Genomic DNA, 21,036 nt, shown 5'->3' on the forward strand with positions numbered 1-21,036 from the left:
GGCTTTGAAGCTTCCAAATCTGGGTGATGGAAATGGAATTTAAAAAATTCTTTCAACTCTGTTTATAAATAGGCTCTAAACTGAGAGTCTCAACACACCTATCTACAGGCTTGACTTAAATCTCAGTGAATTTTATACACATATATAGACAATCAACAGTTAGCCAGAGAAGCTGCAGCTGCTAAGGGAGTGGGGGTTGGGGTGGGGGGAGTATTTACTTGATAGACTCATACAAACAATACTTTAAAACAAAATGTTATCCTGCCAACAAATATTTTTAAAGATTAAGTGCAATTTGAATCAGATATCAAACTCCAGACTTGTCACCTGCTAGCTAAATGAACTATCTCAAGTTACTTAACCTCATCTGCCTTAGTTTCCCTATCTGTAAAATGGGAAATATAATATCTATCACCCACCTGTTTAAAAAGATAATTCATGTCAAGTCCTTACTCTTGGGCCTAATAAAAGTAAATCATAAAAAAAAAAAAACAATTAGGTATTCTTTTACTCGTCAAGCCCCTACTCATTAATCTGCTTGACATGCTATAGTAAGCATGGTATCTCAGCTCTAGGTAAAATAAATTAATGGATACGTAGATGCATGTTCCTATCTTTGATGAGCTTATGTTTGTGATGGAAGGACAATACTTCTTGATAGGCTGGAATATCATATATTTTATAAAGAATTTAGAAATTCCTAAGTTTAGCTTTTTTAATAAAAAATAAAAACCCATTATGTTCTATGCTGAAGACATCCTCCACAGAGGAGAGGTAAAAGATATAATTGAATGATTCAGAGAAGAATGTTTGGAATCACATTGTTAAATCTTCCAAAGAAGGAACTTCATTTTATTCATCTATGAATTCAGCAGCTTCCACGATCTCAAGAACATAGCATATGCTTAATAAATGTTATTGGAATGAGGATATGCCTTAAAGCTTCCACAAAACCCCCGGATTTTACATAGCAAAAAAGGACACCCTTGATAGGTATTTGATTAACTTATCGATGTCCACACTTGTTTTCTTTTCTCTGATGTTCTCTTATTTGACTAATAAACACCTGGAAAAGGTCTACCCACATGCGTGAGTCCCCTGGCCAGAAGACAGCCACCAACAAACTGAAGAGAGAACAGAGCCCAAATACAAGCCTTGCCCAGCACCTAAAGCAGGGCTTAACTAACTTTTTAAAAAATGTTAATAGAAATCATCTGAATTTCAGAAAATTATCCATGTGATTCTGTATAAGACATTCAGGAGGTAGGTAGGATATATAGTCCTTAATTGTCCTGAAAGAACTAGGACTTTGTCTAAGGAATTATCCACTGTAGCTTTTAGAAAACCTGTCTTAACAAAATGTCATGATTTTTACTCCTCTGAAAACAAATCAACTATAAAAAGAAGTCCTCATGTCAGCATATCAACTGTTTTGCATTTGAATTATGTTGTCAAGTTCAAAACATGGAAGCAAAACTAAAATCATTTAAGCATGTGGCAATTAAGAGCAGAAGCAATGAAATGAGGAGATAAGGAGAAAACCACCACCTAGAAAAAAATTAAATAACAATACCCCAGTGAAACGGGTATTTCGCCCGAAAGATTTTCACCTGCATAGGCTACCTAGAAAGACTCAACTACAATATAATTTTATATCCATTTCTGCTCCTATTCCACACTGAAATGTTTATAGAGTGCTCAGTATTTCTGGAATAAATTATACCAAGATCTTGATAAAGCTGAAATCACCTAAATTACCTCTTTTGTTCAATTATTTGGAAGAATGGAGAAAGAAAGCTTGACAGAATAAAATGTTGTATTAAGAAATGGCCATTTCATAGCTGTAATTGCATACCTTAGTGAATATTGATGCCTTGAGGGTTATGTGCAGTCACCACAGCTATTTTTACCAAAGGCTTCAAATAAAATCCAAATCAATTTATGTTATGTGACTATATACATTATATTTGAACAGGCAAGTTAAGCCAAGTATTTTATCAGTTTATATGTTAGGAATAACATATGAAAACACATATTAGGAGTCTGTAATGACAGAAGCGCAGTACAGTGTTAAGCACACTGTTACAAATAACTTCCAAGTTGAATCAGATACTCAAAATTCTAGAAAAATTCTATGGTATGCCATGAATTCTAGAAACGTAAAGTCCCACGTTCTGAAAGACTCTTGTAGACTGAATGTGTGTGCACCCCATCCCACAATTCCTGTGTTGAAGCTCTCATCTCCAGTGTGGCTAGGAGGGATGGTTATCTCTCAGGAAGGGATTAAGGTTGAAAGAGGTCATATAGATGGAGCCTTGATCTGATGGGAGTGTCCTTGGAAGAAGAGACACTGAAGAGCTTTCTCTAGCTCCCTCTGCACACACACAGACACCCAGAAAAGGCCATGTGAGGATACAGTGAGAAGCTGGCTGTCTGCAAGCCAGGAAGAGTGCCCTCACTAGAAACCTATCCTGATGGACCTGCATCTAGGACTTCTAGCCTCCAGAACTATGAGAGAGAAAAAAACCAGTTCTGTTGTTTAAGCCGCCCAGCGTGTGATCATTTGTTATGGCAGCCAGGGCACAGTAACCAATCGCTGCTATTATGACCTCAGTCTGGGAACCAGGAGGGGTACAGATGCAAATTTATTCCACTGGTTTGAGGCTTTCTGCCTGAATACTGCTTCCTTTCCATTCTGTAATCCAGTCTTACGGAACAATGTGAAAACTACCAGAAGTGTGTGACACACGCAGACACAACATCGCTTACCACCGTCTCACAGGCCCTACTTCTGCTTTCCAAATTACAAAAAGGTGCTGGGAGAAATTTCACAGCAAAGGGAAGTACAGCTGACCCTTGAGCAACATGGAAATTAATCTGCATATAATTCACTGTCAGCCCTTTGTATTTGCAGTTCTTCCATGTCTGCAGATTCAACCAATGACACATTGTGTAGTACTGTAGGATTTACTATTGAAAAATATTTGTGTATAAGTCGATCCACAAATTTCTAAAACCCAAGCTGTGCAAGGGTCAGCTGTAGTCAACTGTGGCTGCAACATCAAAAGCGTGACTGCAAAGGCTTTAAAACTGCCAAAGTCCAGGTTGATTAGAGCTGGGCTGAAGAGTTGAAATCTGACCCTGTAGGGTAATGTTTCACACAATTATTTACCTAATTCAGGAAATGCTTCCATAGTAATATATAATCGTATTATCCCCTTGAAGAATTATTCCAATCACTGTGTCATCATAAAAAGAAGGAACTTTAAGAAAAGTTTAATTATGAGAGATTATCATACTCATGAGAGATTTTGCTTTTAAACAATGAATGATACCCACATATAAATTATGAATACTTATTTAATCAGTTTTATACCATTTAATTTAAAACTAGTTAATTGTGCACAAGGCACACAATTCTAACAAACAACATTTTAAGTGATGTATCTGGGGAAGAACCAAATGTTTGTAAAAATGACCAAATTAGAAATTCCAAATCTTATATCTAAATGTAAGGTATTCATCATTCATATCATAAACCCTACATTATCAGAATAGCATGTGTTTCTTCAGATAACATGTGACTAGAAAAAAGTACCACGCCTGATCTCATCTAATTATATCCAAACATACAACCAACAACAGCTTTTGATTCATAGTTTATTAGGTACAATATATTCTCTGCATTATTTTGGATTATCAGTTAAGAAATGCTACTATAAATGGGGCAGTTGTTAAGAAAAAAATAGATTTAAAAAGGGGGAGACCAGGTTTAAAGAGATGAATTAAGAAGACACTGTATTAATCTAGCTGAAAATTTTTAAGTGCAAACAATGAATGGCAAAGACTAGGAATACAGAGAAAGAAAGATGTAGTTAGAACACGGAACTAACACTAACCAAGAACCAACTGGCCATGAGGGGAATGGGAGAAGAGAATTAGGAATGATCCTGACTGAGATTTGTAATCCAAGTAACGACAAGTAAAATTTTATGTCAACTAAGAGAGAAACTATTCTAAAGGCTTGCTTACATACTCTCATGAACACACACCTAGACACCCATATAAATACATGATTTACATACGATTTTTCTATGATTCTGATTAATAACATCACTGTCTCCTTCATTCCTTTCTAAGTAGCTGCTTGTGCACACCATTTACACAATGAGAGAATTAGACGTTAGCACACGGCAGGGTGACACTGTGAGCTAACACTGTAATTCTAAAAGGCCCTGACACAACCTAGACCACCATTTCAGTACAAAAGGGGCGATGCCAACATGGAGTCTGGAAATAAGAATTGATTTTACAGTTGAAATTATTTGTGTTTCTTTCTTATCTTTAGACAAAACATTTCAGCAGTGAGAAAGAAGCATCTCCTATAGCACTAATTAGAAACATAAATCTCACCAAGAGAAATGCCAAGGAATTTTATTGTTTGTCACTGTACATGCTAATGGAATTTTTTTGACATTTTATCCCCCTGGAAAAATGCAACATCTTTAATAAACCACAGTACAAAGTGAAGACCCTTATTTCAGAATATCATGACAAAGCCTGCAAAACAGAAAACATGGAAGACCTTAAGACAGGAGCAAACAACAAATTTAGTCTCAGAATTCCCAGGGGGAATAAAAAGTTCTCATTGATAGCAGGATAATTACGAAATCTTGGGTTGTCAACTGCATGCTCCACATTACAAAATCAAAAATATGTCAACGTCCTGAGTAATACCAAGCACGAGAGAGATTGTTTATAAACTTTTTCAAATGTCATTGTGATATGTAATTATAGGTTGCTGCCCTATAAATGGTTGATGAAATCAAACATAGATTTTTTTTTTTCCCCCGAAGTAAGGCATCTATAGTACTGTAAAAGTGTACCTTACAGGGCTTCCCTGGTGATCCAATGGTTGAGAATCTGCCTGCCGATGCAGGGGACTTGGGTTTGATCCCTGCTCCAAGAAGATCCCACATGCCAGGGAGCCACTAAGCCCATGTCACAACTACGGAGCCTCCACTCTAGAGCCTAGGAGCTGTGACTGCTGAGCCTGTGCACCACAACTATTGAAGCCCCTGTGCTCTGCAACAAGAAAAGCCCCCCCAATAAGAAGCCCACACAATGCAACGAGAGAGGAGCCCCCTGCTCTCCACAGCTAGAGGAAGCCCAGGAGCAGCAACGAAGACCCAGTGTAGCCAAAAATAAATAAATAAATCTTTCTAAAAAAATAAATGTACCTTATAAATATTGCCCTGCCCCTAACCCAACAGAGGGTTTTTTAATCGTGCTGTGATTTTTTGACCATTATTTTAAGAATGCCTCACCTCCGTTAGAAAACTATTTACCTACTATCAAATAATATGCCAACTATATCACAGTTTATGCTACATTAATGACCGGTATCTTGTAACAATAATGCTGGGCACATAACCAGTTACCCCCACTGACAAATGGGGCCCCTCCTTTCATTAGGTAAATGCTACAGACCTCATTCCTTGACCTACTGCTCCTGGATGTGTCACTAAAACAGCATATGTTTCTCTGGAAGCATTGCTTTAAAAATTACATGAGCAGAGAAAAACATATCCTTGGGCATCAAAACTCCCTCAGTCCCCTTTGTAAAGGAATTATAACTTCTGAATAAGCAAGCCAAAAGCAGAAAATCAGAATTAGGGCAAGGCAACCCCCAAAGTCATCCAAACCAACACAGTCACCGTGGTTGCTTTCTCTTTTTCTATGAACATATGTTTAATTACTGCAGACAAGACTAGAGTCCACAGTAGCACCCTCTCTCCCTCAGGAAGTGGGAATGTTTAGCCAAGCAGTCCAAACAGGAATATCAAATATCCATCCATAAAAGCTGCAATCTAGAATATGCACATTTCTATCCTCTCTGTGCAAGCAACATGGCTCTTTGATTGATTATAAGATTCTGATCATGTGAAAAGCATTCCAAACAGCTCTGTCTAATCAACTGTTGACAACTCATTAGCACAAAGTAGCAGAAGCCTGGAAATAACTCAATCAGTAAAGCAAGTACAATATAGATGGACCAGAATAAAATTATATTGATAAAGATCTTCTATGTTATTATACAGAAGGGAATTAAAACTTACCAGATATATTTTCCTTAAAAAAACTTCTAGGAAATCTTGCCATGATCATATTAATTTTCTCTAACAAAAACTATATGTTCTTCTGACAATTTACTATATTTATATACCTTTTTAAAAACCACATGGGGAATTCTTATTTCAGTCTAGCTTTCCCAAATACAGTGCAACCAAATACTATACATTTCATCAATAACTTGAAGAAGATACACAGAACATGATATAAAAGAGCTGTTCTCTTTTTATCCTGTCTGTATGAAAATTATGCAATTTGAAGTGTCCCTGGAAAAGAAGAAAAGGTACCATAAAATGTCAAAAATAAATAAGTGAACAATATCACATCTACTGAACAAAAACATCAGCTTTGCCAAAATTACTGGTTTATTTTTTAAGTTTTACGTGTCAACCAGAGGCACCTACAGTGTTTGAGAACAGGCAACGGCACAATAAGCTCATGTGTTCACCACTCATCTGTCAGAAGCGATCTGCATGCATCTATTTAAAGGGATTCCCTCAAAACTGGTAGATTCTTTTTGATTAAAACAATTAAAAATAGGATTAAAAAATACAACCTGTAATGCCAAAAAGAAGCTTCTAACTTTAAATGCAAGCCAAAGGGATCACTGAGGACCAGCAAGTTAACATCCTGAGGAAGAATGTTTGCTCAACAAATATTTACTGAGTATCTTCTGAGTGCCAGGAGTGTGAGGGTACCCTCCCCATAAGGAGCTCACAGACCAGCGGGAAGACAAACAAGGACAAATTTAGAGTCCAGTGAGGTCCAGTGTTATAGGAAACCTGCCTGACACACAGGACGAAGAACCCTCCCCCCACTGCCCAACAACCCAGCTCTTGAAAGAAATGGCGTTATTTTAAAACAAATGGCATTGGAATGATGATGGATAAAGGGCCAATCTTCTCTCTTCCAGAAATGCCAGGCGCAGCGGTGGACTGGGGGAGGGCCGCTAACATGACCTCTCATTCATAGAGACCCCCGGGAGGTTATGGGCACATCGGTAACCTTCACAGTCACTCCCCTGCAGTTAATCAGGCATATCTGAAAGCCTGCACATCTTGAAAAGCACATCATTAATAAATACCTAGAAATGAAACAGCTATGCTTGACCTTATGATGATGGAATTTTTAAATGTAACTTTACTTAAGAAAAACAGATACAGTTACACTTCATTTACTCAGCTCCCATTAATACTTGGAAACTATTTAAGAATTTGAAAGGAAACAAAATAAAAATAAATGTCAGAATCTGTTCCCTAAAGCAATATACAATAGGAAAGTTGAAACTCAAAAATCTGAGAACTACTTTTATTTTAGAGACGATTCTAATAAGCAGACTAGAAAAGAAGAATGGTTACAGATACAGCAGTTGTAAGGAACCATCACAACTGACAGGAGCGAGAATTCAAAGAGACAGAAAGAAACGGGGACATAAAATGCACAGTGTGAAGCCCTCTGCACAGAGTTGATTTTATAAAGTAGAACTTAAAACAGAACCACAGTCTCTTTCTTGGCCTATTCCCTTTGCTATTTAACTTGTGAATTCCTTGCAGGTAACTTTAAACAGTTCTACACAGGTTCATCCGTACTTATGACGACATTTTTTTTTTTTTTCTTCACAGGACACAATAAGAGAGGATGGGGATAATGAAGAGGGGTTGAATTCAGAGGAACAGGGTATGTTTTCCATTTCAATTTTCATACTCTTTAAAGAAGTTGTTTGTGTTTTGTTTGTTAACATATAGTTAAAGCCCTTTAATGTACCACTCTGGGAAGACGAGCATCTTGAAAAAACTATGAAAAAAAAAAATGCTGTTACAATGGTTAAGTGTAATTAAAATGCTGCTCATGGCCATGGTGCAGGAGTTTTATATCTCAAGGTACATAACAGCTGATAGCGGCCTGCTCACTCCTGTGGAGAGGGTCACGGTGAACACATTTCAAGTGTCTGCTTATAGGAGAAGCTTCGAGTGCTTGCACTGGTAGACTGCGCTGGCTCAGCCCACATTCAACAGGAGTTCAGATCTTTAGGTTTGTACCCCTTCTTTTCTTCTGGCTATAGCCCACACATTTCGGACAGGCAGTCAGGAGAATATTCATTTCCAGGTGTCCCTGTTTTGTTCCTGAGCCCCTTATAATGACGTCTGGCTTAGAAGCAAGGGACCCCTCTAAGAGAGTTGTTGGGCGCTGTCAGCAACTTTCCTCCCCAGTGTTACCTCCACTTGGTGGGAAACAATAATTGCAAACACTATAGTTACATTAGCTAGGGCTCTTTCTTCAGAACAGGCAGATAAATCCTCTAAAACAGAGATGAAAACCTGAGCCTAGGAGTCCTCCATACCACTAAATTGTGATGTTCGTGGGTAAAACTTGCAAGAGATGCATTTTAAACAGCTAGAAGCCAATGAGACTCACAGGTTATAGTAATGAGTTTCAGGTAACACCAATTTTGTAGGAAAAGTTAGTCTTGGGAGGACATTGATTGCTCTCTGCAGATGCTATCTCAGTTACCAGATTCAAAAGGTAACTCAGTGGATTAAATTTTCACCAAGCTGAGACCACTGTCTTGTCAATGACTTACAGGTAGGCAACATCATACAATTCAAAAAATTTACTCTATGTAACATGAATGAGTAATACACATCTGAGAGCTCTATGGTTATTTTACCTTATAACAAATTGCTTTCTTCTCTTTGAGTAATATCATTTATATGGCCCTAAACAACTGGATAAAGCCAACACTGTAAAATTCATAACTAAACAAAAATAAAGGATCACCACAGATAAAGAAAATGTAGTTTACATCCATTCAATAAAATATTATTTGGCAACAAAAAGAAATGAAGTACTGATTCATGGTACCACACGGGTGGACTCTGAAAACATGATGCTAAATGAAGCCAGTCACAAAAGGCTATACAGTGTATAATTCCAATTATACAAAATGTCCAGGATAGGCAAACCCACAGACAGTAGTGCATGAGTGATTGCCAGGGGCTGGGGAGAATAGGGAATTGGGAGTGACTGCTAATGGATATGGGGTTCACTTAGGGTGGTGAAAATGTTCTAAAATTAGATAGCGGTAATGATTGCACAGTTTTGGGGAATGTTCTGAAAACCAACAAATTGTGCATTTTCAAAGGGCAAATGTTATGATATATGAATATCTCAATAAAACTGTTATTTTTTTAAAAAAAAAAAGACTCAATAATTTATCCAAGTAGAGTAATTCTAAATATGAGAGGACTAAATTTTCAACTACGTTCACTGGCAATTTGAATTTTATCAGAATGAGCTCATCTTACATCCTGGAATCTATCTGTGAAGACTGTAAAATGTTTCTCTTTCAGTAGTCACTTTCAAAAACAAAAATCTTCTCTTACAAGAAAGATGAGTAACTCCAATTATAGGCAAATTCACACAGTGCTGCTCCTTGTTAATGAAATACATTCTCTATCAGTCTAATTTATTAAGTGAACAAGTAGTTTCAAGGAAATCTTGGGTCACTCAAATATTTGGCAGTCACCAAAGAATCCTCATGTAGCTACTTAATTCACAATCAACTACAACATCAAAACCTAGATACATCTGTTGCTTTGCAATCAGTAGCAATTGTTAATCAAAGAAAACAGAAAATGTAAATATGAATACTGACCTTGTTTCTTTTAACCCTTCTTTCTGAATGACTTCCAATATCTGCTTTGCTGTCATTGGTGAGTTGGGGTGTTTCTCTAGTGCCTAAAAAATAAAGACAGACATAAGACTTCTAGATTACTGCATAGAAGCATACAAGATGAAAATGTGTGTGAATCATGCAAATTTTAAAGGGGAAGGGGCTATTATGCCAAAATTAGGTTACATGATACATGTCAGGTGTGCAAGTGATAGGATATAATTTTTTCCTGGGCATTTATGGCAATTTCTGCAACATACAGGGGCCATTCTGCAAAAATGTCACAAAGGCATACACCACAAAAAAAAGTAATGTGAAACCTAAAAACACCGAGTTAGTAAATGTATAGAATTTCCTTTATTTAAAATTGCTAACATTTTATTGTTAAAGTCATGTTTTCAGGCTGTTAAAATGTTTCCTAAATTTCTAAAAGCTTGGAAACATGAGCCTGAATACCATCAACAGCAGAGAACAAAGCACTAGTCAGAAATAACCTCACTGGATTCATAGTCTGATCAACTTCTTCTGTATTAAAAAACAACAAAAAAACCCTGTATTAAAAACCCTTCGTGGCCAAAATGGAGAAAAAGCATACAGAAACCCAAGTATCCCATTACAGTGTGTCTTCCAGTTCAGCTCAGTTTCCTTTCATTTGCCTTTTCCAATTCATTTCAAGTAAACCCCCTTCCTCTTCCGGTTCAGCCCATCTCAGCTTTATGAACTGAGTCCTATCTTCTTTCTCTCCCCATCTGTCCTACTTATTTTTGAGTGGAGGAGATTTTTTGAACAAAGTATGGGAAATGACATGGGACACAGTTAATTATTTCCACAGGCATTAGACCACCAGCCCTGGAAATCAAGGCTCTTTATTTACCCCAGGACTGAACTACACGCAGTGAGAGCAGTGAACAATGCTCCCCACACTACTCACGAACAAGGGCTGTGAGGACCACATCTGGGACAAGAAAACAAGTCTACACATATCTCCACAATGACTTCTTCCAAGGGTAGATGACACCTATTCCGTTAGCCAAAACGTTCATTTGGGTTTTTCTAGGATGGGGAAGCCTGGTGGGTGACATGACTGAAGTGACTTAGCAGCAGCAGCAGCAGAACATCTTATGGTAAAACCCAAATGAACCTTTTGGCCAATCCAATACTTAAATTTTCTGTACAGGAGTTTGTGCACAAGTCATGGCCCCCATACAACTTAATGATTCTAGAGTCCTAATTTATGATTACTATGATTATCAGACCAGAATTATCATAATAATTGAGAATTAATCAAGAAGTGTTTAGGCAAATTTTAAATTGAAAAGGCTTCCAAATATATTCAAAAGAGCTCTGTGATCTCTTCTACAATCAATGGCTAAATTTCAACAAGGTCACTGGCAAGGCTTCTGCTCCTTGGGGCTCCGTTCCTTGTGGTTATCTAGTGAATTATACACAGCCTGCCCTTCCTCACCACTAAGGCCACTTTTCTGTTCTCACCTCTAGTTCCCAGAAAGCGTCCCCGGTTTTCCCAGTCTGGTCAGTCCCTTAGCTGCAGATGGCAATTCTTTAAAGAACATCGAAACATGCTACACTGGAAAGAGCGTAGCAACAAGTATGTCAACAGGAAAGACGAAAACTGTCCTCAGAGAGGAGACTATTGGGAGGGATGGACTGAAAACTATCAAAGGGAAGGGGGGAGAAACATAGGCACAGCTCTACAGGGAAGAGGACCAAAGTGTAAAAATATTGGCTTAAAAAAGGCAAGAAGGAAACTGCATGAAAGAGCTGAAAAGGGGGAAAGATTAGGTTACAAAGAAAGGCAGGAAAGATACAGACATGAAAACAAAAAAGCCGACAGAAGTTTTGAAATAAAAAAGAACCGTCAGTATCATAGAACAGTTCATACTCATGAGTTACTGAAAGGCGATGCTGTGGTCACATGGACTAGATACAAGGTGGGCATCTCCCCCAGGGACAGGCAATGCTGGGAACAATGGTCTCTCATAGAAGGTATGGGCAGAAGGTCAACAGACACACACATACATGAGAGCAAGCAAGGAAGAGGGAAGCTGGAGGGGAGAGACACAGGATGGCAGAAAAGAGAGCAGGCAAAGGAGAAAGGGGAGAAAGGAGGCATATTGAGCTGAACTGGGAATGTCCAAAAGGCAAACTGGTTAAATCTAGAAAGGGCGCAAGAGGAAACTCCAGTGTACTGGGTAAGGTTTTCATGGCAAGTTGGGTGCACTCAAAAGTGGGGTTACTCACTGTGGAGAACGCCCTGTTTCTCTTCCTGAGTACAGGCCCCTCAGCACACCTTGGCAGCTCCTCCCAGCAATTGAGAGAATTTGGATAGCCCTGTCCCCTTCTCTATGACATCACAGCCTACTCTACAAAGGAAGTAAAAGTGCGAAGAATTACATCGCGAAGTGGATGAGAGGCAGGAAGGAAATGCTGAAGCCACACAGAACACCAGAAGCCACCCTCAGCTCCTGCAAGACAGAGAAAGGGGACGGAGCAGGAGAGGGTCCTGGGTGGGAACAGGCTTCACTGAACTAGCTGTGGGAGCATTCAGAGAACAAGATAGAGATAAATTACTTTCACGGGACAATAACATGGATAGCACATGACACATGGCAGGGACAAGATTCAGACCAGCAGGCAGCCATACTCAAACACAACAGAGGGAAGAAGCCACAGTCAGAGGGAGACTGCAGCCCCCAGCGTTAGACTGAGGAAGCACTCACACATGCCAGGAGTCAATGTCTTGGCTGTGTAGTGCTTCCTAAGTCCTGAAAAATCATACTTCCTGGATTACCTTTCTTGACATATTCAAATACAACGAGCATTTGAAAATGTCTTCCTGGTTATGTAACGCTTAATCTGAATTTAACATATTCTTCCAATTGTTTTTCACCTTGTACCTACCTCTTAGAAACAGGGGTCAAGGATGCAATGGAGCAGTGAAGAGTGGGATTATATACAATTTTTAAGATTATGTGTCATAGTAAGATTAGTAACAGAGCCAATAAGTATTTCAGATAATCAAAACAGGTTCAAACTGTCTTGGGCAATAACAATACAATTAAGACAAAATATAGAGATTCCAATTTTAGAGTTCACCATGGACAACGATAATTTTAAAAGTCTTGTTTTCTGATTGAAAAAAACTGGAAAAATCCAAATTCATACCTGTATTATAAAAAACAAAATGCGCTAGTGAGTTTACGACCAAAAATAATTTCCCAAAAAATACACTGAATGTAATGTTCTTAGAATATTATTGAGTCAAAGGATATGAGCTCTGTCATGTCTCTTGATACACTGCCAACTGTTTGAAAACTATTTTAACAATTTATACACTCACCAAGCAGAACTGAACCTGCCTCTCTCCACAACTTTGCCAGGATTAAATATTATCTTTTTCACAATATTTGCCAACTTGGTAGGTCAAATAAGTTGTAATTCATTGTTACTCTAATTATACTTTTGTAAATACTAACGAGAACAAAGTTTTTTTTCAAATGAATACCATATGGGATATCTCTTTCTTACTAATGTGTAAAAAGCTATTTATATATTAAAATGATATTCATTATTGGGCATGTTAATAACAGATTTGTATTCTTTATGTTACTTATTTTTGGATATTTATGAAGACACATAAAGTATTCTATTTTCACATAATTACTTATGCGACTTTTCCATTGTGGCTTTACCTGCTCTTATGTTTAGACATTCCTTTTATCCAGAGAGTTGGTAATTATCTACAAATATTTCTTGTATTTTATGCTTTCATTTTCAATCCCTCAATCAATCCAGAATGCATCTGTTTGCAGCCTTGTGAATAATTAACCTAAGCCCCACCTACTATTAATATAGGTCAAGATTCCCCAACACAATTTGTTTCATAAGCCAGTTTATGGTTTATGGTTAGTGAGGCATCTCCTGCCATATATTACAATTAGGGTGATGAAAATGCTTCTGGATGTGAAAACAACATAAAAATGTGGAAACCCAATATAAAGGCACTGATGGTCAAGAGTCTGCCTGCAATGCAGGAGATTTGGGTTTGACCCCTAGATAGGAAGGATTCCCCTAGAGAAGGAAATGGCTACCCATCCCAGTATTCTTGCCTGAAGAATCCCATGGACAGAGGATCCTGGCGAACTACAGTTCATGGGACCGCATAGAGTCAGACAGGACTGAAGGGACTTTGCATGCAAAGCAGAGCTGTTGCTGAGGTAGTGATGAGAGTGCTCAGAACCCCCAGCACTTACTCCCTCTAATGGCCAAAGGCGCTTCTGGGAACTTTTCCGGTCTCTGAAATGAACTGCAAACCACTGTCCCTGGGGCTCACCCAGAGGTCCTGCTATGTTCCCCTGTGAAGTGAAGTGAAAGTCACTCAGTTGTGTCTGACTCTTTGTGACCCCAAGGACTGTACAGTCCATGGAATTTCTCTCCAGGCCAGACCGAAGGGAATCCAGGTCAAACCCAGTTCTCTCGAATTGCAGGCGGATTCTTTATCAGCTGAGCCACAAGGTAAGCCCAAGAAGACTGGATTGGGTAGCCTATCCCTTCTCCAGGGGACTTTTCCGACCCAGGAATTGAACCGGGTCTATTGTATTGCAGGCAGATTCTTTACCAACTGAGCTATCAGGGAAGCCCCTATGTTGACCTGACTTTCAGTCAATTCCTGTGCCAGCACCACCCTGTTTAAATTGCTGTGACATTACAGCACACTTCACTCTCTGGATAGGACATGGCTCTCATTATTCTTAAATTTTTCATTGCTCACTTCTTTATACTTCTAAATGAAACGTAGATTGGAATTAAATGTGACATTCTAATTAAACTTTCAGGAAATGTACCCACATTGTTCCATGTTTGAGTTTTATTTTATAAACTGTAATAGGCTTTTTATTAAGTGCTTTATATTTTGGGCTGCAACTCTGAATATACTTTTTTCATAAAATATTTTCACATTTTATTGCTACACACAAAAGCCACTGAGCTGTGCTAATTATTATCTATATGAACAGCTAATTGAATTCTTAATAGTTCTAATAGCACAGAAGTATAAAATCACATTTTCTACAAAAACTATGAATTGTGTCTCCTTTCCAATAGTTCTATGTTTTCTTTTTCCTACATTATTTACTCTGGCTAAAAAATGATCTTTTCTAGTCCCTTTCAAAAAATTTCTTGCTGAAAATGGAGCTGTTTTATAATTTATTTCCTCAAAAACAAGCCCCTAAAACTGCCATTTCCCGAAGAAAATCTGTAGCTAGAGTTATTAGCCGAGAGACGGCTGCCAAGAGAAGGCTGTAATTAGAAACCTTTGGCCAGATATCACTGTCTCTTCTATACAAATCAGCGTCTGTCACAGTGTTCAATCTTTACATAAGATGCCCTTTCTTTCTTTGTAAAACAAATTGCTCTCCTGTGTTAGAGCTACATTTGTGATTCCACTTGACTTTGTCTCCCTAAGAGTTGGATCTTACGCCTCTCATACTTCCTTCTCATGTACTAAAGTCCTTTCAATTTTCAACTATCTTCTGTCTCCTGCATTGCTACTCCCAACAGGTTGCAGTCTCAGCACTGCTCAAACCAAAGTGGAATTTCCATGGCTAAGGACACAAAGCACACATACTATCAATGGCCTCCCTAACAATGGATTCTCTTGCATTTTCCAGAGGGCATGAACAGATGTGCAGAACTGGTAAACAACCCACTGGATGTCACCTTCCTTACTGATGTGGCTATTTATATCAGCCTATAGGCATGCATGCTAAGTCACTTCACTTGTGGCTGACTGTTTGCAATCCCATGGAGTGTAGCCCACCACTCTCACACTCTTGCCTACTGCAGTGGGTTGCCATAGCCTCCTCCAGAGAATCTTCCTGACCAAGGGATCAAACCCACGTCTCTTATATCCCCTGCATTGGCAGACGGGTTCTTTACCACTAGTGCCCCCTGGGAAGCCCAACTACATCAGAGCCTATCTCAAAGACACGTACATTTATGCAACTTTGAGACACGACGGACAAGAGTCTATCTCAGACTGCTCTTCCCCAGATTTCTACACACCCCATATGAAGAGAAAAAAAAATCTGCAAAAAAAGATAGCAATATTGAAAGAGAAGGAAAGGGATGTTTGCTGAATCACTGAGGACACAGGCCATGCTAAGAATGATTTCTGTCTTAGGTTCATTCTTTCAGCACTTTTCTGGTCCATATGTCAAACATTTTAAAGCTTACCCAGAAAAGTCATTTCCAGTACCCTACGATAAACTGACTCATTCGAAAAGACCCTAATGCTGGCAAACACTGAAGGCAAGAGGAGAAGGGGACGACAGAGAATGAGATGGCTTGATGGCATCACCGACTCAATGGACATGAGTTTGAGCAAGCTTCAGGAGTTGGTGATGGACAGGGAAGCCTGGCGTGCTGCAGTCCATGCAGTCGCAAAGAGTCGGACATGACTGAGCAACTGAACTGAACTGAAGATAAACATATTAGATCAATGTTCATCTAAAGGTAAAAGTCTTGGTCTTCAGGCCCTGAAAAAAAAATTCTGAGCTTATTTATTTAACTGTGCAATAAAATGACTTCTACAATTTATTAATACAGTCACATTGATGATACAGGTTTAAATCTTTCTCAAACATTAAAGTATCTTCCTTTAAATCATATTGACAGTTCATTAAAATGTTTAGCTATTTAAGGTTTCATGTATTCAGTAAATGATTCAGAGGTTATAACAATAAACCATTATATAGCTCTCTACAATCAAAGTGTGTTTACTTACAACATATATTATTTCATTTGCTTATATATGATTATATATATATATGTGTGTATATATATATATATATATATATATATATATATATATATATATAATTTGACCCTGACACCTCAGTGAAATGCATAGGAGAGACAGGATTAACTTCCTCTGAAATGCATTGAGGTGAGGTAACTGGTCCAAGGTCATAAAGCTACTTTGTAGAAGGACAGGACTTGCACACATGATAATATTGATGATGACAATGTTTAAATACAATAAAAGCAGCTAATATATATTAGATACCTTGTCCCTGCTAAGTCTCCAGAGGTTTTACTTGTATTACAATAGACTCCTGGATTTATATATATCAGTTCAGTCACTCAGTCGTGTCCTACACTTTGTGACCCCATGGACTGCAGCACGCCAGGCTTCCCTGTCCATCACCAACTCCCGGGGCTTACTCAAGGTCATGTCCATCAAGTCAGCAATGCCACCCAACCATCTCATCCTCTGTCTTCCCCTTCTCCTCCTGCCTTCATATATTTAACATTCCCTATTTCCACTCTTCTTGAGAAATCTCAAAGGTCCATGTCATTTTGATGAGACATGAATTTCAATGGCTGGTAGTATTTAGGTGAGAAAATGAATCACATAAAAAATGATAGCACCTTGCTCAGCACCCAATATCTATACCTCAATGAGATGGTTCTCACTTCTAACATATGTGGTTACTAGTTAAGGGTATAAAAATGATACTCTGTTGTTGTTCAGTTGCTAAGCCGTGTCTGACTCTTTGCAACCCCATGGACAGTAGCCCACCGGCTTCTCAGTGCATGGGATTTCCCAGGCAAGAATACTGGAGAGGGCTGCTGTTTCCTTCTCCAGGAGATCTTCCTGACCGAGGGATCGAACCTGTGTCTCTTGCATCTCCTGCATTGGCAGATGGGTTCTTTACCACTGAGCCACCAGGGAAGCCCCAAAGATGACCCCCACAATTTTTCTACTCTACTTCCCTGCATTTTATGGGGAAATTGCATGCTGTAGTAGTATCTGTGAATGTGTGACTTAAAAGATGCAAAATTTTGTTTATAAAAGCTTTGAGAGTCAGGCCAACTTCACCTACAAGAAAAGGTGTCCAAGAAGATAGAGTCTCTGAGACCTGGCAGTAGGAAGTCAATAGGTCTACCAAGAGAAGTCTGCTCCTTCTACTAAGTTAAATTGCTTCTCATCTTGAGCACAAGGCTCTCATAGAAACCGTGGGCCTGGAGTCAAGACATTATACGCGCCATCCAGCTCATCATGCCCCTGTCAGCAATCTCCCACTTCAGAACAAATCAGATATTTCCTTGAACTCTCAGATAACGGTTTAACCTGTACTTTCCCATGGCAGCGCCTGTCACAGCTGTCCTTAATTAGCATTATCTGTTTAATGATATTCTTCCAGGGACACTGCAAGGCTTGTGCGATCAAAGACCTTGATCCTCATTCACGTCTGTAGCATCAGATTAGAGCATCATTAAGCAGGCTTCGATGGAGACCAAGTTAGTTTTGAGTTGCTGCACATTAGGAATTTTGATAGCATAACAAGGAAGTCAGATAAACCAGGAACTGCTACTCACTAGCTGTCTGATCTTAGATATTTAACCTCCTTGAACTCAGTTTCTTCATTTTCTTTTTTAGAAAAATATTGTGAGAACTAAATGGGAGCTTGAGTGTAAGGCACTGATTATTTCCGGATGCCAAATGACTGCCTACTACAACATGTGTTAGTAAACATTAGCTAAATACTATTGGCTGGGAAAATTGCCTCCTTTGAGCACAGCTTAGAAACATGAATCTTTTCAACACAAAGAAGGGAGCTACAGAAAAAAAAATAATAATAATAATAATAATGGACATTAGGTGGAGTCTTTCTTTGCAATTTCCTGCCTAAACTGCACTAGGGTTTCCACAAATCAGGTTAGACACATATCGCCAACCCCATCCCTGATCATGGTCAAGTTTATTCCCTGTGGATTCAGATGTAAACCTGCACCACCCAGTATCTGCTTTCACCAACCCAAAGTCTTCCTCCCGGTGTTTAACAAGAGGGATTATCCACTAGGGTACTCTTTCAGACACTGCTCTGTTTTCTAGGAAGAAAAGCACCCTTTGGGGACAAATTATCCAGTTGTGTTCGTGTTACAAATCAAGCAAAAACAGAGAATACCAGAAGCGGCAACTTACTTGCAACAACATATACTTAAAGATGAACTTTCTAGCAATTATGATCTACAGTATTATAGAATGTCCATCAGAAGGAAATTCTGTCTTACAGTAAAATTATTTTGGTGGCTCAGCTTCATAAAACCTGAGCAGGGCTCAGAACACAGAGATGGTTTTCTGAAGCCTGGAACAGTTCAGACAGTGACCACTACCTAAATCTGCAGGTAAATTTCTATGCAACTGAGAGATGACTTCTAATTTCCTATGGGATTTTGGCAAACTTGTTCTACCTCAGTAATTTTCTAAGCTCGACAAACAGTTGACATTTCTTTTACACACAGAAAAAAAAACACAAGTGAGAGACCTGGAATTTCCACAATGTTCAAAAAAGTGTAAAAGAAAAATATTAATCTATTTAATTGGAGATACATATGAAACCTGTCTTAAAAAGTCAGACATCTCTTTAATGAAGAAGAAATACTCTTATACCACAGAAATTTGCAGATGGCCTATTCAGAACCTACTGATTATTAAAATGTTCCTTCTGTGTATCAAGCAAAAATTCTGCTTTCCTATTACTTCTGCTATGTAGTCCTGGTTTTTGCCTTTGAATGTGACAAATATTTAATATTCAATTACAACTACTTGGCTACCACGGAAGCCTAAAGTAAGGTAATTGTGTTATGGGTAATTAAAATGGGATCCAATAATTTATTCACATGATATAATGCTACCTGTTTGAAAACACTATTAGGGGCCCAGCCTCCCTTTGGTTGTTTAGTCGCTAAGTTGTGTCCAGTTCTTCTGCAATCCCATGGACTGTAGCCTACCAGGCCCTTCTCTCCATGGAGTTTCCCAGGCAAGAATACCGGAGTGGGTTGCCATTTCCTTCTCCAGGGGGTCTTCCTGACCCAGAGATCGAACCCAGGTCTCCTGCATCGGCAGGTGCATGCTTTACCACTGAGTCACCGGGAAAGGCCCAGCCTTTTATTTTCAGGCTAATGGATCCTTGGTTTCTTCCATCCATCCTCACATAAAATAGCTTGCAGACTACCTCCCAAATCATCCTTCCTTGAATATTCTTGAATTTGCTATTGTCATCTGTAATTCACGTCTTTAAGAACTATCCTAATTAAAGTAAATTAGTTAAATGCCATTGATAAATATTCCAAATGTAGTTTGATTGAAACATAATCTGTATAGTAAACCTATTACTTCCATTTCTCTAGCTCATATAATTACATTAATACAATCTAGCAGAACACTTGCTCTTTTTCAGCAGTCCTCACACTGTCAATCAACTAAAACTTCCAGATCGTTCAACATTTGCTTCTGAAACCACATGCCTAATTCTGTGGTATATTTTCCAAACTCGCCAGACAGAAACGTATCTTTATGCACTAGTGTTTGTTTCAATCCATTTTTGCAGGCTCTGAAATCCTATTATCCTCTAATATCTGATTATTTAAGGTAACAGGTAAATTTTGCTTTATCCACAAAGTGGAGAAATATTTATCTGAGTTAAATTTCATCTTTTTAGGTGCAGGTTGTTCGTCCAAGCTTCCAAACTTCTTTTGGAATCATTATTCCCTGGTCCAACTGTTCAGTTTCCCTTTTTATTTTGTGATATCCATACATGTGACAAGCATGATTTGACGGATTCCTCCAAGTTATTCCTGACAGGAGACTAATGCAAGGAAAAACAAAGCCACAAACCACGTGGCTGCCACTGGGATCTCCTTTCAAAATGATACTGATGAGCCAATCAGTATAATTTGCCTATAGAAGCTCAATCTGCTAAAAATTCATTTAATTAAACTATCGCCCAGTTCATATTTGCCCATCAGTTTTAAAAGAGTCCCACAAGAGAATACGTCAAATGACTGGCTGAAATTTAGCTCCACCAGGCGCATCCTCCTGCTGTATGTCTAATAATCCTATCAAAAATAAATTAATTTAGTTTGACATGAATTAACTTAGAGAATCCATAATGCCTTCCAGGGATCACTACTTCCATTTCTGTTTAATAATGCTCTGTAGAATTTTACTGAGACTTGAGATAAAGCTCTACAGTCTGTAATTTCAAAAAGTTTTTCTTTTCTTCTTTTATAATAATAACAATAGAAAATACCCAAGAGCTACCCTGCATCAAATTCTGTTCTAACATAAATACAAGCTTACTTGATCCTCACAACCACCACTTTATCATCATGGGAAGTAGTAACACCCTCATTTTACGAGAGGG

The 21,036-nt window shown here is 38.5% G+C and overlaps 1 protein-coding gene across 1 annotated transcript in view; it reads right to left on the bottom strand.

Annotated features, from left to right (window-relative positions):
• Nucleotides 1-21,036, bottom strand: part of ASXL3 (ASXL transcriptional regulator 3) — a 194,157-nt gene that overhangs the window by 150,549 nt on the left and 22,572 nt on the right. Inside the window, exon 3 of the mRNA XM_052660207.1 lies at nt 9,788-9,870. Within this exon, the coding sequence (XP_052516167.1) occupies nt 9,788-9,870 (83 nt within the window). The remainder of the gene's footprint in view (nt 1-9,787; nt 9,871-21,036) is intronic.

This window comes from Budorcas taxicolor, chromosome 22 (assembly GCF_023091745.1).
Source record: "Budorcas taxicolor isolate Tak-1 chromosome 22, Takin1.1, whole genome shotgun sequence".
NCBI classification, from domain to species: domain Eukaryota; kingdom Metazoa; phylum Chordata; class Mammalia; order Artiodactyla; family Bovidae; genus Budorcas; species Budorcas taxicolor.